General features: G+C 45.5%; 1 protein-coding gene across 50 annotated transcripts in view; it reads right to left on the reverse strand.

The window, feature by feature from the left end:
• Positions 1 to 27,779, reverse strand: part of Sorbs1 (sorbin and SH3 domain containing 1) — a 221,768-nt gene that overhangs the window by 41,354 nt on the left and 152,635 nt on the right. For 38 of the 50 annotated variants that reach the window (XM_075974024.1, XM_075974009.1, XM_075974023.1 and 35 more), the window contains 7 exons: positions 20,009 to 20,056; positions 19,772 to 19,901; positions 17,411 to 17,525; positions 11,841 to 11,924; positions 8,278 to 8,343; positions 7,656 to 7,757; positions 3,360 to 3,409 (listed from right to left, as the gene is read on the reverse strand). In XM_075974024.1, the coding sequence (XP_075830139.1) occupies positions 3,360 to 3,409; positions 7,656 to 7,757; positions 8,278 to 8,343; positions 11,841 to 11,924; positions 17,411 to 17,525; positions 19,772 to 19,901; positions 20,009 to 20,056 (595 nt within the window). The remainder of the gene's footprint in view (positions 1 to 3,359; positions 3,410 to 7,655; positions 7,758 to 8,277; positions 8,344 to 11,840; positions 11,925 to 17,410; positions 17,526 to 19,771; positions 19,902 to 20,008; positions 20,057 to 27,779) is intronic. The other 12 variants (XM_075974041.1, XM_075974038.1, XM_075974042.1 and 9 more) reach the window with 2 other exon arrangements.

Genomic DNA, 27,779 nt, shown 5'->3' on the forward strand with positions numbered 1-27,779 from the left:
CTTGTCTTTTGAGTCAATGTTTCCCATTCCCCCAGGCTGGCCTTGAACTGTCAGTCATCTGGCGTGCTGCCGAATCCAGCTCTGTTAAAATTGTGAGATAACAAGTGCTCATGAACAAAATCCTGAATTTCAGTCTGCCCAAGAAAGTGTGGCTTTAAAACTAATTCTGTAGGCTCCACAAAGCTGCAAGCCTCTCCTCATCCCTTGGCAATGCTCCCCTCAACATGTCACCCCAGTACCTCCATCAAGAGCTCCAGGTTCAGTGTGCAAACGGCCTGCCTCTGTGCTTAGCAAGCTGGGGTCCGGTAAATCGTGATTTATGGGCCCAATAAATGCATGCTTCCCTTTATTTCAGGTACCATGCTTGGGCTGGTTCCCCGCCAGCTCCAGATAAGCTTCCGTATTTGATCCAGTTTGTCCTACTAAGTATTTCAGATGAGCTACCCCACACACACACCAAAACAAAAGTGAGGTCTTTGGAGACTTATTTCAGTAATATAAATAAGACTGGAAGCCTGGTGTGGTGTGATGCACACTGTCAACCCCAGCACTCAGGAAGTAGAGACAGGCAGATCTCTGTGAGTTTTGAGATCAGTCTGATCTACAAAGAGAGATCCAGGAAAGCCAAGGCTATACTGTGAGACCTCATCAAAAGAAAAACGAGAGGGAGGACAGGAGGGAGACTGGCTGGGATAACATCACATCAAGTATCGTCACAAAGGCTCAGGGGGTCTGACAAAAGGGGACTCTGTGAAGCACTTTAGATTCGCCACCTCTAATCCTGCTAGGCCAGTGCTGCAAAGAGTTGCTTACGATGGATTTAACAGCTCGAAATTCAGCTACATTCTGACCAAGTTAGAATCAGTACAGTTTAGATGAGGTTCTGCTACCAACATGTGGTCCAGAGCATCACTACTTCTCCTCTGGGCAGAACACTCCCACAGCAGCTGTGGAACTGTAGGCAGGACACGGTCCTAGAGCGCCCATTTCCTCACCAGGACACTGGAGACTGATGGTTACACCTGCTCCTGGGGTGCTCAGTGAACAGCAACAAAGTATGGGGAGACCCGTGTTCTTAGCCCTGACTGAGCACAGTAGTGATGTCCACTTTTAACCCTTATACACGTTATTCCTCTGCCGCTCTGTCTCTCATTTATTATGCTCATTTTGTGGGGGTGAGGGAATCTCCCAGATAATCAAGGAACCATTCCAAAATTCCTACTGTGATAAGCAGCATAGTGCCAGCTGACCTAAGGAATTTACTGAGCTGGGCACTCAGTGCAGCAGGCTTCTCTGTCCGTTGTAGTTCAAGGAGATGAGAGGCAGCGAGCAGGCCAGGCAGCACTGTTAACTCCAGCCAACCCTGAAGCAAGGCGGGCAGAGAGTCCTGGTTAAAATGCTCACTGCAATCAAAACCAGCATCTCAATTCTTGCAGGTCTACCTGGCACCCTGGAGGTGGAAGGCCTTGCCCTCAGGGGGTTTATAATCAGCAATTAGGAAAGTCTACACAAATAACTCAAGATAGCTGGCAGTGGAGGCGGAGGCCAGAAGCACTAATATAGCCTGGGCATAAGCAAGTTCAGTTAGTACGTGTTTACATAGCAGAAGAGTTTGCTATCTACTACAGATCTACTGGGGTAAGATAAGGGGAGCCCTGGAAATACTCAGCCAGGATAACAGCTGCAAGGAAAAGCCCTGGGAAAAGCATCCTGGGAGAGGAGTTAGGTCTCTGATTATGTGAAGAATGGGATCGACCTGTAGGTGGAGACATGCCCTTGTCTGCTCCTATAAAGATGAATCCAATGGGGCTGGTCAGTGGCTTGGGTCATCTCTAGTTAGAAAGGTTTATCTTACGATAATGTACTTTTCCTTTCCAGAATTCCCACCTCCCCGTGCAGTCCTTGTGAGTCTAGCCAGCACGAGGTTCAGCTAGATGCGTAAGTCTTTCTGAAGCCTGATGCAGAAAAATGTAACTATTTTTTTCTCCTTTTCTGTCTTTTTTTTTTTTTCCCAGCTGCTGGCCAGAACTTAAGAATGCCTTTAAGCTCCCTAATTCACATTTTGGGCTTCCTTACTTTTTCAAAATCTCCCATGCCGACCACGGGCTGCCTGCTGCCAGGTGACTGTCCTATAAGGGCCTATCTCAAGCAAGGTGGCTTTTGTTCCTTCTCCATCCTCTTCCTTCCTTCCAGGCAGCTAAGGGACTGACGCCCTGGGGTTCTCCTTTTCCATTCTAGTAAGATGTCCTCAAGCTTCTATGTATACCCATTCTTAAATTCTTGAATTAATAAAACTAAAAAACAAAAGGGGACCCCAATTTCTCACGTATCATATGGTAGCTCTGTTGGGACACCCCAAGATTTCCATTTCTCTCCTGTCTTTCAATTAATTGTCAGAGAAAATAAAACCATTCCTGCACCCCTAGACAGCATCAGTTACTTCATGAAGAAGTGAATGAGAAGTACATGCATTGTGCAGCCAAAATATTAAAACTGACAGAAGGGGGAAAATCCATGTCCATATGAAAATCTAGGCTCTAGCTTTTCATCCTACAAGCCAGGACTGGCCTTAGGACCTAATCCCACTATCTGCCCCTCTATCTTTATTCCAGGTCTGGTACGTCCTAGCTACACGCCCTTCCCTCAAAGATCCACTAAGGGCAATTTTGACTCGAATGTAGACAAACAGGTCAATAAGACGGCTCAGCAGAGAGAAGCAACTGGTATGTAAGCCTGGTGACCCAGTTAGATTCCCAGAGTTCACAGTAAAAAGAGAAGTGACTCCAAAAGCTTGTCCTCTGACTTCCACAGCCACACCAACACACACACACACACCCCACACACCCACAGCCACACCCACACACAGACACACACACCCCACACACCCACACACAGACACACACATGTACACGCACACACACCCACACCAACACAGCCACACACAGCCACACCCACACCTTCACACCCCCCACATCCACATTCACACACACACATACACGCATACCCTCAAACACACGTGAAATAAATAAAATTAAAATAAACATAGACAAATAATTTCACATTCCTGAGGTAAAGGCATCAACCTGAGGAAAAGCTAGTAGAAGGCAACATGAGTCATTGTAACAATAATTCCTAGAAAGAGAGAACAAAATAAAACTAATTTGAAAACTACAATACCATCAAACTACTGAATGACAAGGTCCAAAGCACAGGACTCCCACTGCCCTGAGCCCTTCTCAGGAACGAAGCCTTTGTTGCTTCCCATCAGATACCACCAGACAGACACAGATGAACACCGTGTCCAAACCACCAGGCTTTCTCACCCTGTCTAGCCCTGAAAACACCGAGTGGCTACTTACTATCCAGGAGGCTCTGGGGTAACGTCTGGAGTCGGGCTGACTGCTGAGCTCTGTAAAAGTCAAACAGAAAAAGGAATAATGTAAAAAGGAACCGTGATTTGGGTGGACTTACAGGTTGCAAAGCAAAGGAGACAAGCCACTTCAGTTCGGTCATGTAGATGGTGCCCCAGAGGGACAAGAGGCTTGGACACAAAGACTGGGGGGTGCCGGGCTCTCATCTTTTGCCTCAAAGGAGATGAAGCCACCAACACAGATGGGCCTGGAGGTGGACTTCAGCTCACATTTATCCTCAGCCGCAACCCCAGGAAGCAGAAGCCCCTTCATCTGTGCCTCCCCAGTCCTCAGACACCCCGCCAAGTCCACCGTGGATCCTTTCATGCACCCCAAATGCCACCACATCCAGGAGGGTCACACAACACTCTAGGTAGAGACTGCATTTTAAATGCATTTAAGATGATCACACCATGTTTACACAACCCATTTATGCCTGGAGACTGAGAAGTGTGAAAACGAGACACAGTATCACAAAATCCAGTAACAGCACTGTCAGTATGGGTTGGGGGATGCTTCATAAAACTACAGGCCACTAACAAAAGGAAGAAGTCAGCCAAGAGCTACTAGAAAGTGAAAGCAACCGAATCTGTAATTTAGAGGTTCTTTGGTTGTATTGGAGAAAAAAAAAATGCCAAGGGTTCAATATATTTGTATGAAGTAAATCAATGGAGAAGCTAACATTCACAGCTATTCCTATTTAATAACGACCATCATCATCCTGTCTGCTAATAACCGTCTGAAGGAAAACAAACTGCCTGGAGAAGAGACACTCAGAGAAAAGCAGGATACAGAGAGTGGAGGAAGGGACTGTAGGTCAGAGAAGAGGAGACTACAGGGAGGAGAGGTGGCTTCATTGGTGGTTCCTCACTTAAGTCTTCAGCTCCAACCTGTCAGTCTGGGTCCTTTTCCCTTCGAGGCACTGCTGTGAGGTTTGCCTCTCCTCCCCCACAGCCATTACTTCCCAGAGCTCTGCTCATTCCCCTCCCCCATCACCCTCTAACCCCTCTGGCTATGTTGATGTTACCTGTCCACCTCCTGCCACAAAGGGCCTACTTCTTGGCATTTGCCGCATTCGGGATTATACTTTCGAAGACCTTGTCAGTATGTCCATCATGAAAAACTTTGACATGGCCCTGTTAAGTCAGTCCTTCTGGGTCATCACCACCCCTCCCTGTCTTCTCCCTCCCCCTTCCACATGTTTCTTCCCCACATGTCCTCAATAATGACATCCCTGCAGGACTCTGGTTCCTTTCCACAAACTCTAATACCCAGAAACCAAAGTCTACAAATTTCTACAACCCATTCCACGGACCTATCCTGGGGGTTTATCTTTTTTAAATTGTTTATTACTGTGTTGGGGAAGGTATGTGTGCCATGGTGCATTCACGGAGGCCAGAGAGCAACTCTCGGTTCTTTCCTTCCACCTACTCCATCCAGTCTCAGGAAGGGGGCCCAGTTGTCAAACTTAGACAGCAAGCAACTCCACTAGTCATCTTGCTACCCAGAATTTCTTTTGATCTCTCTGGAGCAGCTGGGTAGTTGTGTCTTTCTCCTCTTGCTCCATCATACAACCCGCCATCTCTCTGAACTGTCCTTCCTGTACCTTGTCTTGTCAATGCCATCCAACATCTGAGTGGTAGCTGCGGGTCCCTACCTCTTTCAGTCTTTCACTTGCTGACTGGTGGACATCTTCACTGACTCCCAAGACCCCCCACAGGCAACTCCGATAGGCTTTTTAAGCCCTTGCCTGCTTCCTAAGATCTAGTATTATAGTTCCTATCACCTTCTGGATAGCTCTACCTGATGTCCAGCCAGCACCCCAGAAGCCAAATGCCTGAAACCAACTCCGTAACGTTACCTCTGCATTGATTCTCTTTCTGGCTTCTTCAACATATTGATATCCGTACTTTATTAGCTTTCTGACCCAAACCCTAAGGTTATCCATCTCTTTCCCTTCCTCAGCTCACCATCCTCATGCCAGCTACACAGACTAGCCCACTGCAACTCCCTTGGCAGCCTCTCTCCATCTAGCCTTCCCTCCTCCCTCTCGGTGCCTCCACTGTGTGGACTCCGAGCGCTGTCTACTTGGGCCTTTGCAGCTGCCTCCTCACTGAGCCTTTGACATTCCCATTTCCTGCCTTCAATTCGACTTCTAAGGGAATGGTGTTCTCACTCAAACACCCCATTAGCTGAAGGAAACCCAACATCTCCTTAATCACACTCCTGAGTCTACAATCTTTCCCAAACCTATCCATCCCCCCCATTCCCGCCAGAGACTTTTCGTCTAGCTGGTCTGTCTTATCCCTTTGTATATGTACATCATATGTTTCCCTAGTGCCTCAAAATGGATATCCCCAATAAGTGTGGTCTCAATTGCCATGCCCTGAAGGCAGTCTCTTTTGTATGTGTATAGAGCTCCTGCAAGCATGCCTCACCTATGTTCAAGACTAACAGCACCAAATAACCAATGGAAATGGTTTGTGGATGCGTCAGACACCACGGTTTCCCTGACAGGGTTTGTGCCCTCACAGAGGTAGCTATCGGCTATAGCTGTGCCCTCATCTCTGCATGAGTTGCAGGTGTTCCTTGTTACATTTGACTACTCTGAAAGCGTCTCTTGATTCACTTGGGCCAGCCTATTACTACAGACCTTTCATCCAGCACATCAGTCACTGTTATTATTACCCACAGCCAGAACGCATCAGAGAACAGGCTGGATAGTACTTCCTCGAATCTTCAACCCCACAGTAATTATACCAGGTCCCAGCATCCACCGTATTAGAAACCCAGAATCCCTCTCTATCTTCACCTCAATTACCTGCCTGTCTCAACTGAGTGTGTGACAGCTTACCTCTCTGCTTCTTACAGTTCTGATGGAGGAGAAGGGCCTAGCGACCACTGTCTTCTTCATCCACTGGTGTCTCAACAGACCCCAAGGAAGCAGCCATGACTGCCACAGCTCACTGGCTTCCCACTCTTTTACCCCAGACTCACAGGGAGGCCACCATCAAATAGTGGTTTCTCTGCCCCTTCCTGGGTTTGAGCCTCTCGCCTTCACCTGACTTTCGTGCCCAACTCCCTCGCACTGGTGTTCCAACTCTTCTCAACAACGCCTACATGTGGTACAGGTCCATTCTCAACTGCTCTTTTCCTCCTTCCTGGCCACTGCAGCAGTGTCTGTCTACGTTACTGTTTTTAGAAATTTCTTCTGAAGCCATTATTTTCTCCTATGAATCTCTTCAGTTTTGTCAGGGAACCTAAAGCCCACTTCAGCAAACATTCAGCTTCTCCCTAGAAGTCTGTTTACCTTGGACTGGCTCTCTCCTTACCCCTTCCTACCTTTTAACACAGACATTTTATCACAGGCCCAGTTTCAAATGCGTGTTTCCGGGCTATTTGATATCTGGAGTGTGTTTTCTATTGGGAACTTGCTGACCTCCACAATGACAAACACCATTGCTATTTCTGTTGCCTTGAACCCAGTTACTGCTGCTGTGTCTCTCAAAATGACCTCTGAGGTTGGCATCTCCCAGGGCTACAAAGAGAAAAAAACCTGCCCCCCGCCCCCAAATAGCACTCTGGAAACGCAAAGAAGACAAAGGAAATTACTTTAAAAGGTCATCAAAGAAGTAGTCCGGGGCATGGTGAGTAGGGGAGAAGCCAAATTATCAGCTATCCTGTATTTAAAAAGCCCCTTTAAGGAAGATGCCAAGCTCTAAAGGAATCCAAACAAAAACTGACTCTGCGTGTGTGTGTGTGTGTGTGTGTGTGTGTGTGTGTGTGTGTGTGCATGTGTGTGAGTGTGCATGGTGTGAGTGTGCATGTGTGTGAGTGTTTGTATGTGTGAGTGTGCATGGTGTGAGTGTGTTTGTGTGTGAGTGTGTGTGTATGAGTGTGCATATGTATGTGAGTGTGTGTTTGTGTGTGAGTATGTATGTGTGTGTTTGTGTGTGAGTGTGCATGTGTGTGAGTGTGTGTATGAGTGTGCATGTGAGTGTGTTTGTGTGTATGTGTGTGAGTGTGTGTATGTGTGTGAGTGTGTGTATGTGTGTGAGTGTGTGTTTGTGTGTATGTGTGAGAGAGTGTGTCCGTGTGAGTATGTGAACAGCATTCAGAAAGCCATGCATTTAAAGCTAGCAGCATCACCCCCTATCATCTCCACAACATAAAGCCAAAGGACAGAGAACAAAGCAAAGCAGGGCTTGAAAAGGAACCGACATGGAGAGAAAAACTGGGAAATACCTGTGGTGAGTTTGCACTGGGTGACTTATTAACCGTCTCCACTTTGTCTAAATCTGCCTCTAACTCTGCTTGGCAGAAGTTGAGATCTTTTTCTAGATTAGTCTGGTTCAAGAAAGAAAAGATGAGAAAGAAGGTTTTAGTTTAGAGAAAAGGAGAAGGAATGGAAGGTTAAGTTTGAAAATGAGGTTTGTTTCTTTTAAAGAGTCATATTTTAATAGGGTCACGAAGACCTAACGCAATCACAAGAGCTCACTAGAAATTAGTCTAAAGACGTGTAAACAGAGAAAGCAACATTAGGCATGTTCAGTGAAATCCCGAGTCTCAGAGCTTCAGACATCTATTCTACTTGGAATGAGAACTACAAATGCCACAAAAACCTACCTGTGAGGAAAGGCCTGCTTCCTCTGTGTCAGAGTATAGCGACCATGACAAGGGTTGTTTTAAAAACCTCTAAACATTAGTATGTCTCACAGACTTTGTTAAATAGTTTCATCACCAGGCCAAACAAGTTACTAAGTTAAAAAAAAAGAAAGATTTAAGAAAAGAGCAGAAACCCACAGCACACTCACGGCACCCAAAGCTAGAGGTCTAGCGCACAGTCCGCGGAGGAGCACGGGATTACCTTTCTATCCTCTCTAGGAAGGATAGAGCAGTCTCCAGGAGTATAGTCCCATATCTTTTTGGGAGGCTGACGGGAAGCAGAGGAGGAAATGAAGAAATGAGCATAAAGACATAAAGACAAACATGGGGGCTCAAACAAAGAGGGGCACGCTAGGAACCGACCAACACAGAGAGGTGAGCTCAAAGCAAAGGGCTGGGGTCCTGCCCAAGGACACACAGCTGTCTGTCCTGGGGCGGGGATGGGACAGAAAGCACTAAGTAGGCAATGTATTTAAGTCTCAATAGTATATCAACCCAGATCCTCAGCAATGGAAATTTAAAATTAAAAGGGGGAGAAAAAGCATCAATACCAATTTGAACAAATTAGAAACATTTTTTTCCCCAAAGACTGACACTGGAGAGTTTTTATTTTGGAAATAGTCTCACCTACTGTAAAAACAAAATTATTTCATGTCAATAGATGTATAAATCTACAGATCTGACCCATGGAGGGTGGCCTGAACTAAAGGGGAGTCCGGTTTGTAGCGAGAGCATCCAGAGTGGGGGTTCACACCAGCAGTTTAACTGGTAAGTGAGCAGAAGTCAGTGCTAATGCTACCACTAGAGGCACACCCATCCTCCTCGGCAGATCGGAGGTACTCTGCTTGCTCCTGCACGCTTCACAGACAATCAGAGAGGTGGGAATCTGCTAGGAGGATGCTGTAGGCTTAACAAGAGTGTGTGTGGATGAGAGCTGTGCACACTTCCAGAGACTGCTAACTCTGAACTTCTCTCACAGACGGGGTTTTCTGACTGTGTCTATGCACATGTGAGATCTCCCATACTATGACCTCTGGGGAGATCAGAAACAGAGATCGTCAAGAACTCCTAAGATAGCCCACAAGCTTCATGTCAATTCACCCTACAAAAACATTTTGAAGGCCTTAACACTGAGAAACAGTGTCCTGAATTTGTGGGCAGAGAGCAAATCAATTTCTGTAGAAATTGGAGGGGCAGGGAGAAGAAAGGCAGGCCCTCGTGTTTCCGGTAAGGCCTCTCCAAGAGAAAAGCAAGCTGACTCTGGCTGTTTTGCTGACAGCAGCAGTGCCTGTGTGTGAGCCCTGTGCTAAGGTCAGTGATAAGGCAGCTACCATTCCTTCTTAGTGCTTTCCACACTCGGGGGCTGTCTGGGCAGTGGACTTTCTACATGTGCTATCCTGTACCTTTCTACTTTCTCTGTCACGAACGGCCATAAGCAAGTGTCTAGAAATTACCAGCCCACCCTACCCCAGCCGGCCCTGGAGCCTTGAATTATCCATCATTTCGGGGCAACTTATTGAGGTCAACAATCAGGATCTTGTTGCAATTTTTAGTTCTTCTTGAGTGGCTTTAGGGGGAGGCTGGGAAAGAAAAAGCAGCCCAGCAACTGTCGGCAGCAAAGTTCTAGTGGGTTTTTACCCAGGAGTAATGGCCTAAGTTGGCGTGAGAGCAACAAAAAGAGCAGAGAGGATGCCTTCCTCTCATGAATGGCTAATGCATCTTCCAAAGCAGCATCCATGGTGCATGCCCGCATCACAGTGGTGCACCCTGTGCTTCATCATAATGCAACAAGGAGAAGGAAAACGTTCTTGCCCTCCTGCTTCTTTCTCAACTCTGCTGGCTCACCTAGATAACAAGTCCACCCTAAGGACGGCTCGAACCACATGCAAATGTTCTCGTGCTGGAGCTCCTGGGGATCATGGCCCGTGTTCTTAGGACAAGTCTTTGAAAGTTAAGGCTACATGAAAAGGACCTCTCCTCCCTACCCTGCCAAAGAGAGGCATTATTTGACCAATGGCCTGTATTCTCCATGTTTATATGAGGTAAGTTACAGTTTTTGGTAAAACTGTTAATTTATCAAGTTATTCTCAGGACCTGTTTACTAAAGGTTGGTGTTGAACTACTACTGTCTAATATCAATGAAAGTCGTCTGCAATGATAGACTTATAAAAACATATTACTAGTATTAATTTAGTAAAGAAAGTTCCCCTAGCTTTTGCAAGAAAGTAATATTTCAGATTAAACTAGTTCAGTTATTTGGTAGATGGGGGGATGGTAGCTCCCGAAAGGGATTTCAAAAATCACTGGCAATGGATTCTGGAAAAAGTAATTGAAAATGAATATCTCCTGTCTTCTGCGAGTACAGCGTGACACCGCTGCTCTGTACATCAATCATAGTGTTTTGGAGTGGGCTACACCTATCAATACGTTCAATAACTGAGCAGGTTTTAAGGAAGAGGATTAGGATACTGCTCAGTATTTGCAAGTGGAAAAGACTGTGTGCATTAAATGTAGTGTCCAAATGGTGAGCAGCAGAAAAGAAGAGAGAGAAAGGAGAAGAAATGAGCTGTGCACTGAGCACAGCAGCTCTGAGGAGGGGAAAGCTCAGTGCAGTTGGGCTGGATGCTTCCTCTCCACTGTCCCTAGGTGGCGCTCTTCATCAACAACAGGTGAAGGTAGGGGCATGCATGGAGGAAGGTCCAGAAGAGAGGACTACTGGCTCCTACAAGCAGAATGTTGGAAACTGGGCACTCCTAACTCAGAAGATAACCTGAACTTTCAAGTTCAGCATCTTTAAGCCAAACCAGCAACTCCAAAGCACAGCCTGACATGCCGCTGTCTTCTTCATGAAAAATACACAGCATGGAATTTAACATTTTACTGAACTACAAAATCAGTTCCTCTCTGCAAACAAAGCGATCATCCAAGACAGAAACCAATGGTTAGAGTCTTGTCCACATGTCTAATGTTTCATTTTTCCATGCTCAACTCTTCCACCTATAAGTTCCTTTTACAGTTCTCATTGGGAAATCAAAGTAGACTACAGGTTAAAAGTCCGTCACCCTGAGTGGAGGGATGAGCTCAGATTATCCTCGAGCTCAATACTCATCCGGGCGCAGGACTAAGGAACTCCCTCCCTAAGGGCCAGACTCAATTCGCACTGCCAAGTCAGAAATACCTCAGGGAAGCCGCCAAACACTAAATTTTCTAGAATTCTACCCTCCATTCCAAATCCTGGAAAATGCTAGCACAACTCAGAGAAACCATTCCCTAGAAGCTGCCTTTCACTGGGCTGGACTCAAGTTGTACCTACAAAGAGAAGCACCTTTTTTGGGGGGGGGGGGCTGCTCAGACACATGTCTCCTGCACATGCTTCAGAAACACGATTTGAAGCACTGCAGCGCTGGCCTTCTCGGTGATGCGTTCCCATGCCTGTCTTCAGTGTACCTTAAAGGTTGCCCCAAGTAGTGACTGGATGGCAGAAAAAAATGCCACCCACCAGCTGACATCTGTTGGGTGTGGCAGAGGGATGGTGCCTCGGTCATGCTTTCTGGATGTTCTAGGAAGTGTATCCCGGAGCTCACTGTCCTTTCTGGTGGGAAAGCCTACAGGCTGCCGTAAGATAAGACTACCCGACTACTGCCGACTGTCATGGCTGCTCCCACTCCTGAACCCCTCACGCAGACCTGACTCTGCAGCAGCAGTGACCGTGCACCAACAGCATTCTCTCACAAGGAGTAGAACCACGGGAGCTATCGCACTTACCGGTTTCCCAAACTCCAATTCCGAAAAGAATTTATACCAAGGTTCATTCTTTAAATCTATCTCTTCTGGGCTTATATCCCGACTCTATAAGGGTTGGTGACAGGGAAATGGAAGAAAGAGAAGGATAACATTATGCAAAAGATTACACAGGAACAGGCCAGTAGAGATGCAGCGACTCTGGGCGACACAGCACCTGCTTCTGGCAGGGACCGTCCGGTTTTGCAGACACCAGCAAAAATCAGGGCACTGAAACTGGAGGGAGAGGATGTGTTCAGAAAAACAGGGACACTGAGGTTGGGAGCAGTGAGGGGTTTGTTTTCAGTCCTGCAGCAGAGGCAGAAGGACTGGAGCTGGAGGACTCGGCAGCGCACCGCGACTCTTCACCACAAAACAATACGGGCAGAACGCTATTCCCCAGTCATTTCAGCACTGGAGAAAAGATGGCCCTTATTTCCTCTTGTAAAGATACATTAGCTGCGAGCATACAAACTGGTGAGCGCACACCAAACATTCAGCGTCTACGTCAGAGTAAAACAAACGGTTTTTAGGGGATGGGACAAGTTTAGTACTTATTTGCAAGGCTGCTTTGAGGTTTTCAAAAATAAATGCGAGTAATGACGCTTTAGAAAAGCCAACTGGTTAATGCTGCATCTTTAATGGCACATGAACAGGTGAGGTGCCATGTGTCATACACGGCAAAGCGAAAAGTGATGTAAGTCAAAGGAGAGGACTTAAACAAGCATCCGTGGGGAATGGGTACAGACAGGATATACTCTGTGTTCTAACAAATAAATGTTAAAGGACCGAGAAAAAAAAATTAAGTGACAGGAAAGCTGGACAAGACAGAGAACAGAACGGGGGAGAAACCTCTGGGTTATATGCATTCCAAAGTTAGAGTCCTCGCTTCGCATGACACTAAGAAGTATCACATAGATCGATAATTTGATTCTATGATTTAATATTTCATCAAATACGTATTAAAGTTCTGGCACTTCATCTAGGGAATGTCAACGGCTTATTGAAAACACTAACGATGGATGATCAGAAATCACATCAAGTTTTCCAATAAAAGGAGTTTAATCATATGAGGCAGACGTGTTTGATGGTGAACATTTGCTTAAGCTCTTACGTTCCTAATAACTCTGAAAGTGACAAAAGGCTGAGACGCGCTTTTTCTATAACGACCTGAAATACAAAAATGCACACGGTTTCTGAAGAGGTTGAAGATGTCACACAAGAAACTGGGCTGCCCCTGGCCACAAAGCCGATGGCACGGGAGAACACGCTGCCCAGCCCCACCTACAGGTCTTCGGTGCTACCGCTCTCCAGGGTGGTCCTCCCCGGCTGCACTGACACCTCTGGATAGCCCGTGGCTGCTTGCAGAGAAGTCTGGAAGCTGTCTTAGTGACTTCTACCAAGCGCTTCTTCCAAAAGCCCGGGAAACATCTACACCATTCGTTTATTCTTGCTGTTACAGGTGGAAGACATGGGCACCTGTCAGAGACTTTCTTTAACTGAAATGTAATTTGAAACTAGAGGGGAATCTATGCAGAATTCCACCCTCTTGCATCTAGATCAGTTTCCTCTACAGTTTCCATCTTGAAGGAAAAGGCCTGCCCCTCCAGACATTAATAGTTCCTGGTGTGTGTGTGTGGCCACATGTATGTACAGGTGTGTTTACATAGCTCTGCACATGTATGTAGATATCAGAGGATAACTTTAGGTGCTGTTCCTTAGGGGCCCGTTACTTTGTTTTCTGAACCAAGGACTCATTGGCTTAGGGCTTGCCAGTGGGGCGAGGCTGGCTGGCCACTAAGTCCTGAGAGATCTGCCTGGGCTCCGCCTCTCCAGTGCACAAGCAACCAAGCCTGGCTTTTTTACTCTTCTCCTGGGAACTGAACTCAGGTCTCCAGCACTTTACCAACTGAGCCATCTCCCCGGCACAGTCTGCCTTTATTTGGTGAAATGAAGCACAATGCCCACGAAGATCAAACCACTAGAGAATGATGGCTTAACCATGGGGACCTTCTACAACCTAGAATGATGGATTTCCATGAAACCTACTTCATATTTGTTATTTTTACAAAGACTATTTATAAACCATTCCCTGGGAATAGGTTAGGATTTTTTTTTATAAAATGTACTAACATACCAACCCTTTTGGGAAACTGCCTAAGAGTAGTTATGATACTTACAGCCCTGAAAGAATTAACTAATTTTATTCTTTTTTTTTTTTTTTTTTTTTTTTTTTTAAATATTTATTTATTATGTATACAACACTCTGTCTTGTTTGTCTGCCTGAAGGCCAGAAGAGGGCACCAGATCTCATCCCAGACGGTTGTGAGCCATCATGTGGTTGCTGGGAACCGAACTCAGGACCTCTGGAAGAGCAGCCAGTGCTCCCAACCACCGAGCCATCCCTCCAGCCCCCTAATTTTATTCTTGAACGCTGCCTGCATAATAGTTGACTGCCAAGGTTGATGCAGAGTAAAAACAGGTTATGTTAAATAACTTGGGTCCAAAGCCTCAAGTTGCCCAGACATAAAGGTAAGTATTGCCAACAGCACGCATGCCTGCATTCGTCTGCCGGGTATAAATGGGCAGTGCATCCAATCAAGGAACAGACTAACAGGGAACATCCTTCTGGAAGCAGAGGAGCCCTGTTCCCATACCCACGGCACTTCCACAATGCCGGGCTCTGGTCTTCCCTGCTGTGATCTGCTCTTTTTCCAGCTTGATAAAATCCATAGAAAGAGCAAGTAGCTTGCCAGGAAAATGTCATCTCCTCAAAGACAATGTTGTTGCTTGAACAGGAGCCAAAGACCAGCTTCAGATTTCAATTAGTAAATCATGTGAACACAGGGTGTTCACTTCCATCATGTTTTACAGTTTGGGTGGCTCTTCGACCCCTATCACCCACGTCGGCCACATCACCTGGCACTCCATCAGGTTGGAGGGCCAGATCATATTTCTGTTCACAAAGGAAAACCTTGAGATTCAGAAGGTTAACTGTCTTGCCTGAAGGCATACAGCCAAGTCAGGACTGGAACCCACAGCTCAGATCTTCGAGGGCTGATCCAGCCAGCACTGCAAACTACACTCATCCCCTTCATGAGGGTGCACATGGCAAGAAACTCAAGCAGGGCTAGTAGCTAGCCTGAAATGCCAGGGTAGGAGCTCAAGTGACAGCTGAGTCAGAAGGAGGCAGGGCTGGGCAAATCCCCCTGTTCACACTTCCATGTTCATTCTGTACCTGCCATGACTATCTCACTGTCCTTGCTGCCACACTCCTCTGTAACAGAAACTCCAAAATCTATCCCAAAGCTAGGCACGAAAAAGTTATTTCTTTCTATATTTGGTTAAATGAAGCTCATGTTCTATAGGAGATTTCAGGGGGGAAAAGTATAAAAAGGAGTAAAGTCTAGACATTCCTGACAAAGCAGGGACAAACCAATATAGCTCTAAGCCCAAGGCCATGGAGAAAAGGTTGACTTATACTTTGGTAGTGAGGCAAGAGGCTGTGCCTGGGCCTCTTCCTTGAACTGGCAGAATTAAGTAGCTATGAGCAACTCAAATGGAAGAAAAAGTGGTGTTTTTTTTTCTCTCTTCACGAAGAGACAAAGCAAACTAAAATAAAATCTAACTTAGATTCTGCATCCGTCACCAGTTTACACACTTAATGGTTAATAAAATGATTCTTTAGTTCTCTTCAAAAAGTATATGAATGAGGGTGCCACTCAAATCCTAGTCAGCCAGTATTCATACTAAAAGACACATAGAAATTCACATAGCAGCTTTTCTGTTCACGTGATAAAAATAGCAGGATTAAAAAAGATCAAGCATAATGGACCAATTCAACCACAGTCAGAAAATTAAGATTCAACTGAAATTCCTCTCTAAAAACAACTTCTCTTTGGAAGGACAGAGCTAACTGGGGTAAAGGGCACTGAACTGAGCTGTTGGGCAGGTGCCCACATAGTGCTATGTGGGCCTCAGGCCTGGAACATGGCAGAGGGGCACCTGCACTGAAACATGGTGTTTTGCCGTCCTGGTGGACAGTTTCCATCACTCCCATGGGTCCTCCATGGAGGCATTGTGGGGCACTTCCCAGCATCTGTAAAAATAATGCCAATGAGCCCAAGCACTGTGGTACCAAAGAGGAAAACAAAATAATGTGTTTTCCTAGTTCTGACTAGAAGTAAAATTACTAAGACCAAGGGATGGAAACAGAAACAAAGACAAAATTAAGAAAAAGGGTGTGGCTTTAGTAAAAGCAAGGACAATCTATAAATGGCCACTGTCCAAATAAAAGCACCCAAGGGCCTCCAGAATCCCTGAAGTCACTTGACTGTATTAATGCACAATGGAAGCCAGCAGGTTTATTACTAAAGACTGTGGCTTTTTCCCCAGCAACCCCTGGATTGAAGGTTGCCATGTGCGTTTATTTCCTGCAGGTCGAGAGCCCCCAATGAAGCAAGGACCCAGAAGGAATTCATTCTGCTTGTCTCTTAACTTTCTGCTTAAAATACCCATGGTGCCCAGCAAACACCGAAGAATGACAACTCTGGAAGCGTTTCTGTGAACCGATGACCTTTTCCCTAATTAAAATTACTCCAGCACGTATAAAGACGTCACGTTTTCATTCCAGTAAAAGTCAAATCAATTGAAAGACATGTAGAACAGTGGGGCTAACAGCTCTTAATGAAACCAACATCCAGCATAACCCTTCTATCCCGCTGTCCAGCCAGAGGGCCGCACGCTGGGCAGCTCTGGAGAATCTCTTTAACGATTTACCGAAATCTAAACCAGCTTTTTCTAATGGAGGGTGAATGAAAGGAAGCATGATTGGTGGATATGGAACTAATCAATTTGTAAAGCCTTCCTGTTTCAGAGAAGTGACTACATTTCCACGTTGGCCTGGAATTTCCACACCATTTCCCCACTCAATTTTCTAGAGATGTAAATTTGTTTAAGGGACAATCAGGCAAACTGATTTCATAAGTGAGTTCTCAGCCATGTGCCAATCAAAGACAGAAGACCTAAAACAGAAATTCTAGCAGCCCAGGGCTTTGCCCCAAGCTACAACATTCTATTGCTTATTCATCTTGGAATGATTTTAATGCTAGTCTGGTCATTTCTGTAAATTCTATCCATTTCAAACCAAAGGTGCCTACAAAAAAGAAAAACCTTTAATCAATAAGCCTGAAAAAGTGATAGATTTTTTTCCTAAAAACAAAACAAACAAAACAAAAAACCAGAAGATCAATCTTTGTTAGTAGAAAATTAAAATGAGTTAAAACCATAAACCATGCACAATTGGAACAACAGAGCCACAAAAACAAAACAGAACAAAATAAAATAAAACAAAAAACCAGTTGCTCAAAAGCAGACTTGGGACTTATTTTCATCAAGACCTGAAAAATGCAGAGGGTGAGAATACTTCAATTTTCTTCATTGTTCTAAACAAAACAAGCCTATCTCAGCGGGGAAGAATATGGTCCAACTACACAGTGCATCCAATGTGGACCACGTGGGCAGAGGGGAACAAAGGGCTTTCATATGCACATTACCATCTTCTCATTGGTCAGAACAGAAGACTTGCCCGGCTGATATTCGTAAATGCTTTTGGGCTCTGCTCGGTATTTTCTTGTATCCACTTTCTTATCTGGGGGCTCCCAGTCGTTTCTGTAGAAAGAAAAATCCTATTTTCATGAAAGCGGCACCAGCTTCCCACACAGTCTGAGCCTGGTTGATGGTAGTCTTAAAGAATTTTTATATCCAAGGCATAAAACTGGAATCAAGGGCTAGCAATTTAGGTGTACTGTTTGTTTCTCCAAACAACCCAATTCAATCTCCAACTTGGCTTTACAAGGGGCATGGAGATACCCTGTACCTAAAACCTGGCACCAGTAGGTGGAGAGAGGAAGGGAGAGAAAGAAGGGAGGAAAACGAAGCAAGGCTTGTCCTGGAAAAAACTCTTTCTCCTTGGTCTGCTCTTACGATTTTAACATTCCCCAAACACTCAAACTCCCACACAATTTATGCAAAGCATAAATGCAGGTCCTCAAGCTGCCAGACTGTGGCTCAAACCCTTGTCACCCAGATAATCACAGTACTTTACAAACTCCTGAAGCTTTAATTTATCTAACTGGAAGACAGTGACCACTGTATGCCAGGTATACAGCCGCCCTAGGCAAGCACCAGCTGTGTGCCGGAGTTCTTTCCTAGTCTGCATCTCAACCTACTACACGCTAACTTCAGCGTGGGTCAAAGTTTTGAGGTTCTTTTTATTAATTTTAATCTGTCTAGGTGTTGGCTAATTTTATGTCAACAAGACACAAGCTAGAGGGAACCTCGATTTAGAAAATGCCTCCATAAGATCCAGCTGTAGGGCATTTTCTTAATTAACAATTGATGGAGGAGGGCCAGTCCTTTGTGGGGGGTGCCATCCCTGGGCTGGTGGTCCTGGGTTCTATAAGAAAGCAGACTGAGCAAGACATGATGAGGAAGCCAGTAAGCAGCATTCTCTGGGGCATCTGCATCAGCTCCCGCCTCCAGGTTCCTGCTCTGCGTGAGTTCCTGTCCTGCTTTTGATGATGAACTGCTAGTGAAATAAACCCTTTCCTCCCACAAGCGTTTTGGTCATGGTGTTTCACCCCAGCAACGGCAGCCCTAACTAAGACTCTGTAAGTGTGGTGTGCGTGCATTCATGCGCCATGCCATGGTGCGCATGTGAAAGTTGAAGGACAGCTCTGTGGAGCCAGTTCTCTTTCCTCCCATCTTTATGTGGTTTCCAGAGATCAAACGCAGGTCAAGCGTTGGTGCCTCTTGTCAGCCCTGGTCCCGATTTTTAGTCTGACATGCAGAGATGGGTCGCAAAGGATACGTGAGTCTTTGGAAATCGTCTACCAACTTTTATGCACTATGGTTATATTTTGCTTTTCATGAATGGCTGGACAATTATTTGTGTATTCTTCTGCAAAGTCTAATTCAATATGCACAGAACGTACCCAGTAGGTGCTTAATAAATATACTTGTAAAGAATTTCTGAGTATATCCCGTCTTTCTTTTATATTCATTATCAGATTCATAAGGTAGATGTGTCAGGCACAAGTGGGCTTTTAAAACAGCCATTCACTTGCCTGTAGAGCTAGAGGTGCATGAAACTAGATGTGAATTTAAGAAGAAATATAAGTTTACTCTGCAAAGAACTTTTAGTTTGCGGAAGTTGGCAAAAATTGAGGTCAGAGGATACATGGGATGCCTATCTAGTTGACAAGAGATGATTACTCCATAGGACATCTGTCTCAATAATACATGTCATATTAGTAAGTAGACATGACAGAATATAGCTGTGTTTAGTATTACAGTCTTTATTGTGAATATGTAAATGACGGTTCCAATTTAAGATTTTTCTTATAATAAGTAGAGCCTGGTGGTGCACGCCTGTAATCCCAACTATTTATAGACTAAGGTAGGAGGGTGGACAGTTCGAGCCCTGCTTGGGCTACAGGGCACACCCAAGGACAGCATGAACAACTTACCAAGATGCTGTCTCAAAATAAACAGTGAAAAAGGAGGGCTGCCCAGCTCTGTGGCAGAGTACTTGCCTAGCATTCAGGAAGACTCTGGCTTCAATACCTAATACTGCGAACTTTTCTTCTTGACTAGATAAAAGCCTATACTAATTATAGTCAATAGCAATTATGCTCACACTATGAACCAGGCCCTAATAGCAAGGCCGAGTGCAATCGCGTATTTGATCCTTGCAACACTCTCATGGAGAAGTCATGCTATTTTTATTCTTATTCCACAGATCAGGGTATGGACCGACAGGTGACAGCACAGAGATTCGGTTTCTTGTTCCTAACAAAAGCTCCTGGGATGCAGATACTGGGGAGGCATGGAAGAGCATCCAAGGGACCACTTACCTCTCTGGGCTGGACTTCAGTGAAGACGAGCGGGCTGGGAGGGGTAGTGTGGCCGACCTCTTCACTACTTTCTCCCCGTCAATGTAGTTCATCTCACTTTTTGAGCGAGGCACAGAAAGGGGAGACTTTGCTGGAGAGAAAGTACACACAAAATACTTCAGACTCAAATGAAAACTAAACCTCAAGATGTCTCTTCCACCATCCTCCCTTCCTCCCCACAAGAGGGGCTTCACTTACTGTCTTCAGAGAAGGAATATCGAGGAGAGTGCAGATCAGAATCATCATCTAGAGAACAAAAAAGAGGAAGTCAGGCGGGACAGACTCAAGTGAGAGATCCAGGGTGTACACCACGCCCCCTTCCACAGTCCTGCACGACATCCAGCCACACCAGGGACCCAGAGGGGAAGGGACTCAAGCCTGGGGCTACATCACATAGACTACACTGCAGAGCAGTGAGGCTTGCAGGAGTCCTTCAGATCCAACACAGCCCAGCAGAAACTGGTTTCAGACACCAGGAGATGTACGGAGATAAGACTCCTCACAAGGAGAAGGTCCCCCACCAAAGCTGGAATGCAGAGCTTTGCATCTATCAGAGTGGGAAGTGGGGGCTGAGAAGGATCCAGTCACTCAAAGCTCAGTCTCAGGTCTTGCCTGTTGGATGCCATGGCCTCTTTCTAAGCTCATGGCTACTACTGGATAAGGAAAAGAGGTCCAGAGAATGTGGTTCCTAGCTTCCTATTGTAGCTTTGACCTGTTGTGTATGCTCTTCAGACAACACAACCGGTAAAGAGGTCCTACAGCTAAGAAAAGAGTTCAAGAAAACCCAGATTACACCTCAGCTTTGCTCAGTGAGTAGATCTTTCAGGATCTAACACTACCACGGCTGATGTGAGGCTGCTCTGTGAAGGTACCACTCAGAGTGATGCTCTGTGAAGATACCACTCAGAGTGATGCCCTGTGAAGGTACCACTCAGGTGATGCTCTGTGAAGGTACTGCTTGGGATGACGCTCTGTGAAGGTACCACTCAGAGTGATGCCCTGTGAAGGTACCACTCAGGGTAATGCTCTATGAAGGTACCACTCAGGTGATGCTCTGTGAAGGTACTGCTTGGGGGTGAGCATCTAAACTGAGTCCGCAACAAGTCAAATTCACATGAATTTCTGTGGTGTGTGATGGGTTCTATAGGTGTGTACATACTCCTAGATAAACTGAACACTGGGTTCTGAGATGACCAAGAAAAGATCTGAACCCCTCAAGGGAAGGGGTGCATGTATTAAAGTAGAAATCAGATCACAGGTCATTTACAGGAACAGATCTGTCCCGAGTACAAGCTATGACATCCATGATAATCCTTCCTAAACATTTCTTCTCCAGAGTGCCAGAGAGTCCAATATCTTGCTCATCTGAATTCATGGTACTTGCATCTAGAATAAAGACCCAATTTCATTCACTAAGATCCATAACACTCTTCCAGTAAAGCACATGACCTAAGCAGCAAAGTCAAGTCAAGGGATTTGAAATGCTGTATTAATGACAGTATTAATCAAGCCCCTGCCTGTGTCTAGGCAAATTAAGTATCAGAGCAAAAAAGGTCAGAATGTTCTATGAAATGTAAACAAAGCAAACATTACTATTATGTTGAGTACAGCAGCATTCAAAAACAGCTTCTACCTTCTGGCCCTTCCCTTCTCCTCAATATTGTCTGTCCCTCAGCCAAAACAACAGATAGGAATCCAGCACCAGGGTACCTTGTTCTCCTTCCAGCTCCCCTTGTCTTTAAAAGAACTAGTCAACACCAAGGGTTGACACCAACACAGCCAAGCCTTTCTTCTTTAGGGTGGGATGGGGAGGCCTTACGATGATGCTCAGGCTGACTTCTAACGCACAGTCTTCCTGCCTTAGTCTTCTGCGTGCTAGGACTACAGGCCTGCATCATGACAACCCACTATCCTTTCATTATTATAAACTGAGTACTGGTAAGTTTATTTATGTTAACTTCCAAAAATACGGTAGTGGAAGGATGAAATGGAATCAGAAATGTATTTTTGGAAAAAGTATTCTGAAGAATGTTGTGTTACTAGCTTTTCGTTTGTTTGTTTTAGAGTTTTGTTTTGTTTTTTTAAGGAACTTGATGTATTTATAAAGCACTATGATATCAAAAGACACCAAAACTCAGCTTTAGCTAAGGGCACCTGGCCTGCCCCACCCCAAGTTAACTTTGAAAACAAAACACTGCTTTAAACCAAGCCTAATACTTTAGCTGTAAGACCCTAAACCTCTTTGAATCACGGAAGATGGCAGCCTTGCAGCAGGTGGTGGAAAGGCCAGTTCCAACTATCTCATGGCTACTAAAGCCCGAACAAAGTAGGAGCACAGGGGCGGCATCAAATAGGTTTTAACGTGAAGATTAATGTTAAGATTTTTCAACACTGTTTCCTCTAGACATTTCTAATGTCAAGTTTTAGAAGGCAGTGAGAAATAGTTCTTATGTGATGGGGAAGAAAACAGCTCAAGGAGCCCGACTTAGGTGAGTTAAAATGCAGAGGTAAGCAAGAAGGGGATGGGACAGGGCAAGGGCAGAAACTGAGTGACTGATTCACTCTCCCCCTCCTCCTCTCATCCTCTCTCGCCCATCCTTGCTTCTTCTCTCTCTAGTAAGAGTCTCACGGGAACCACATAGACCAGGTTGGCCTTGAACTCACAGAGACCCACTTACTTCTGCTTCTCAAGTGCTGAGACTAAAGGTGTGTCATCACAAGAGGCTGTGACTGATAATCAATGTTATTACTGGGTACAGATAGAAAACGGAGTCTCATCCACCCTAAGATACACATGGCCAGGGTGTCGCTGTGAGTGAGCTTTTCATTCTCACAGCGGCCACAGGACTCTAGCATGGACATAGGTTGGGGACTGTATGCAAACACCCCGATGTCAAACAGGTTAACCTGACAACTTCAAGTATGACAAGGTCCACAATTATTTTTGTTATCTCTTTCATAAATCTAATAAAAGCAAATTTTACTTCATTTTATGAATTAAAATAGCAATAAAACCTACCATTAATAATAGCAAAAACTAGCTATACCACTCATTTTATAAACAAGGAGACCAGGGTCCAAGAAGGCAAGAAAAGTTGCCCCTGGTGACTCAGTAAGAAAGAGACAAGAGGGAGAGTCAGGATCTTGCTGAGGTCACTTCAGTCCTGGGACGGAGTGGCTATTATGATCTTTCACTTCACCTTTATAGCTCCAATCCTGGGCAAGGAAACTCCATTTTTTTTAATCTGGAAGAAGCAATGAAAGGTGTTGTCCTAAAACTGAAGGGCACCACATGCCAAGACATCTCCAGCCTTGAAGCCTTTGCTCACTCCAGGAGATGCTTAGGCAAGCCTTCAGAGTAACTCTGCCGCACTCACTTTGCCTTCTATTGGCCTCCGGGGATAATATAACATTGCTACATCCTGCACTTGCTGTTGTCTGAAACTTTCTCCTGGTAAGCATCTCCACAATGAGGAAGCTGGGAATACAGTTAGAATAACCAGGGCCTGGAAAGCTAAGTGTAAGGCCATCCTTCAACCCATAGCCAAACAGAGTAATATACATGTGCACTGTTTAACCATAAGTACACAAAGAAAAACCTTTCTTAAGTCTTTTAAGAACTAGCGACGCAGAGTGTGCTGTCACAGCCTCCAAGGGTTCTTGACAACAATACCAGGGGATTCAGCTGAGCTGGGATCTTGTGATTCCTGCTTGTGATGGAACTATATGCTATCTTTGCCCCTTGGAACAAACACCAAGCAACTGACATCAAACCTTGGCACCAACACTCAGAACTTCCCAAGTCAACCATTCCAGGAAGCTTGAACATTACACAGCACACACAGGGTGAACTTTGGTGCCTTAAAGGCCCCTGATGGGCTCTGGTGTTGACACACAACAGTTCTCCCCGGCCTTTGTGGCACAATAGTTAGTCCCAGAGCTGCCAGGAGCTGCATAATTGCCTTTTCAAACACAACAACAACGTTAAATGAATTTCTAAAAGCTTTCCTTCAGGGTTGATTTTGCAGTTGCTGTTTAGAATTTATAGAATTCTGAAAGTCAACTGGAGAGATTGCTGGACCAAACCATTTAAAGCTCTACATAAGTGACAAAATGGGATGCTCAGTCAAAAGCAGCATTCACAGAACCACAAACTGTGCCATTAAATCTCCAGTTAGTGCTTCAAAAGTCTTTAAACCTAAAATTATTTTTGTGATAATAACGGCTCTCACTTTAACACGATCTTATTCCATCATTCAACATAATTCCTTCTGAGGCTTTACTCCCTGTGCTTAGCAAGAACAAGGATACAAGATGGAAACAGAAAACATCCCACAGAAAACAGCCAAGGAAAAGGAGACAGAGTCTGGGGAGGCAAAGAAAAGGCAAGCAAAGGGGGACAAAGAAGGCAAGTATAGGGGGCTTGTGTGGAAAGTCATAGATTACGTATGTTCTGGTTAAAGACTGCCATATATTAAGTCACAGATTACATATGTTCTGGTTAAAGATTGCCATATATTAAGTCACAGATTACGTATGTTCTGGTTAAAGACTGCCATATATTAAGTCACAGAGTACGTATGTTCTGGTTAAAGACTGCCATATATTAAGGGATGGAAAACAAAGGCCACAAGAGAGTGGAGAGAAGCTGCAGAAGACACACTCCTAAGAAAGAGAATTCTGAGAAGTTATTTGAAAATGGGAAAGGAACAAACTGAGGGAGACAGCCTGGAGGGATCCATGGGCTAATGAGACCCAGAGTCTGGAGGGACCCATGGGCTAGACAAGGCTCACCATTCCCATCTTCATCCAGCCTTCTGGGTCCCGAGGTGGGAAGGGGATGTCCGCTTCAGTTCTTAACTATGCTGCAGACCAACGACTTTTACACATGCTGGGAGGGGACCTTCTGGGCAGCTCACATAAGGAGAACAAAGGTGACTGCCACAAGCCGCCTGGCCCCTCCCCTGGGCAGGACTAGCAAAAGTTTGGGGCAGGAGGCACAAGTCAGCTAAACATCTTCACAACAGAACAACTTCACTCAAACTCAAGAAAAATGAGGCTATTCATAGAAATCCTGCACAGCTAGGAGAGTTATTTTCACTCAGCTTTATGTGTGCCTGAGAAAACTGCCTCTGGCAAGCTTTGCCTGAGGAAAAGCTGGAGAAGGAGGGAGGGGGAACACAGACGGACCCCTGTGACACCACAACCCAGAGATGTTTCTAAGTGGCAGCATGAGTCACAGCAACAGAGATGGCAGTTCCAACCTCCAACGAGAAGCGGTGCTAGGGGGAGTCACGGACCAGGAGGAAAGCTGCTCTCTGACCTCACCCCAGTGTGGTTCAATGGGTCCTCATAGGTCGTGGGTCACAGCTACTTGGCTTTGTTGTAGATTTGGGACACTGTGTAAAAATATCTTGTTTTCTGGACAGCGAATGCGCCAAGTCAGCTGTCCTTACAAGGCCAGAGTTCTGAATCCAGTCCTCACTCCAGTCCTACCTGCATGTATGTCTGTATGCCAGAAGAGGGAACCAAATCTCATTATAGATGGTTGTGAGCCACCTTGTGGTTGCTGGGGATTGAATTCAGGACCTCTAGAAGAGCAGTCGGTTCTCTTAACCTCTGAGCTATCTCTCCACCGCCCTTAAACTTTCAAACTTTCAAATTAGCACGTTGGTCCTTTGGTGCAAGGAGTTGGGGGAGTTTTGAGGAAGAAATCTTGACATTTCAGTGGGTCTGTCATGCATGGTCTCTGGTGTGGGAGTTCCTTCTGTTTGTGTGTTGCTTTCATTGAATAATGAATAAAGAAACTGCCTTGGCCTAGTTGATAGGACAGAACTTAGGTAGGCAGAGGAGACAGAACTGAATTCTGGGAGAAAGAAGGTCAGAGTGAGAGACGCCATGGATCTCCTGCCTGAGATGGATGCTGGTTAGAATCTTGCCCATAAGCCATAGTCACGTGGCGATAGACAGATTAATAAAAATGGGTTAAATTAAGATGTAAGAATTAGCCAATAAGAAGTTAGAGCTAATGGGCCAGGCAGTGTTTAAATGAATGCAGTTTCTGTGTGATTATTTCGGGTGTAAGCTAGCCAGGCAACGGGGAAAAACAAGTGGGCCCTCTCTCCTTGCAACAGGTCTCATTGCTTGGGGAGCTTTCCTAACTGCATGTTCCCACACAGATCCCAAGAGACACCAGCTCAGCAGCGCAAGACAGGATTGACTCAAGAGAAGCTGCCATGAGTTATCAGAGAGCTCTTGGCAAAGGAGGGGGGAGCAATCAAGTGCACAAAGTCTATCAGGAGGGGAGGATCAGCAGAGCAAAATCCCGTGTTCAGAGTTCCCCAGAATCAGCCATGGTTGAATCCTGACTCAACCACGTCCTGTGTGACTTTGCACATACTACCTAATCCCCCCAAGCTTCTTCAGGATCATCTCGTGGGTGCTAGGAAGATGAAAATAAGGTTGACAGTGGAGACGTGCTCCGCACACAGCCTCACAGTGGACACCAAAGTCTCCAAATCTGTGGCTGAGTGTGGGCAGCTGTGAAAAAATTGGAATCAGTAAAAAGTTTTAAAACATGGAATGAATGAAAGCGAATTCAAACTCAAAGCAAACAAATCCAAGGCATTTCTGGCTCCACCCAACTATCAAGCAGCTCCACTGCGTCCATGCTTCTGAGCATACATGTATACCGTGCACTGCACACAGCAACACTCCACATACCCCAAGGTTGACCGAAACTCTAGCTCAGTGTTTTGACTGTACAGAGAAAGATTTCTGGTTCTGGTTTTGGTTTTTTTTGGTTTTTTGTTTTGTTTTGTTTTTCGAGACAGGGTCTGTGCAGCTTTGGAACCTGTCCTGGAACTCGCTCTGTAGACTAGGCTGGCCTTGAACTCACAGAGATCCCCCTAACTCTGCCTCCCAGGTCCTGGGATAAAAGCCGTGAGCCACCACCATCCAGCTTAGAATAAGTTTCTTTCTGGTTTATTGTCAGTAAGTGTTTGATAAGTATATACGTGAAGCAGCACACACATTTCTCAGGTGCAGAAGGGCACAACGGAAATGTTGAAGCAGCTTTGGTGTTAGGTGGAATAGCAGTAAGAGCAGGGCAGTCACCACACACTGCTGTCACTTAAATAACATCCGGGGGAGGGGAAAGGCTGCCTTTCAGAGGGAAGTAGAGGAGTGTGGGGTAGCACCGAGCTGTCTTAAGGATTATAAAATGCCCAGACTGCTCTTTGCTGTGACTTAGAGAGGATTATTTTCGTCAACACGTAAACTCATTAAGAAATGGCCGTCCCATTTATCTTCCAGCATCTGCCTAGCAGTTTACTTGCTCACTCAGGGAGAAGGAAGGTTTCTAAGCTAGGGCAAGCACATGCTCACAGGCCCCACTGCTCAGAACAATCAGCTCTGAGATACTTAGAAGTATCTTCTTTCTTAAAAACGACTACAATTTAGACATACCAGCCCTCAGGCAGGCTTTCATAGGCTTCTTACAGATACTCCTACTTCCAAATTCTGAATTACAAGACAACAAAACAACAGTAGCATCAACCAGACTACTCCACCCCCGCATGAGACCCACAGCTCCAATTTCTAGGTTCTCTCTCGGCTGAACTCTCCCTTCCTTCCTTCCTTCCTCTCTTCCTCTTTAAGGGTCTCACTAAGCAGCCCTAGCTAGTCTGGAGCTTACTATGTAATATAGCATTGAATTCATAGTAATCCTCCCGCCTCAGCCTCCTGAGCACTGGGATTATATGTATGCACCTCTACCGTCTCTCCTTCTCAGTGCATGTTAGCACCTACGGCAGAGGCTGCATTCGGTGCTCATCTGTCATCAATGGGCAGACAGAGCCCCGGAGCTGCCTGTGAGGAGCGGCACCATGGACAGAGCTAAAGTGGGCTTTTGGCACTCAGGGACACATTGCTTATGATGCTCAGACAGGATAAAACCACAGATTCAGAA

The sequence above is a fragment of the Microtus pennsylvanicus genome, chromosome 5 (genome assembly GCF_037038515.1).
Source record: "Microtus pennsylvanicus isolate mMicPen1 chromosome 5, mMicPen1.hap1, whole genome shotgun sequence".
Lineage (NCBI taxonomy): Eukaryota > Metazoa > Chordata > Mammalia > Rodentia > Cricetidae > Microtus > Microtus pennsylvanicus.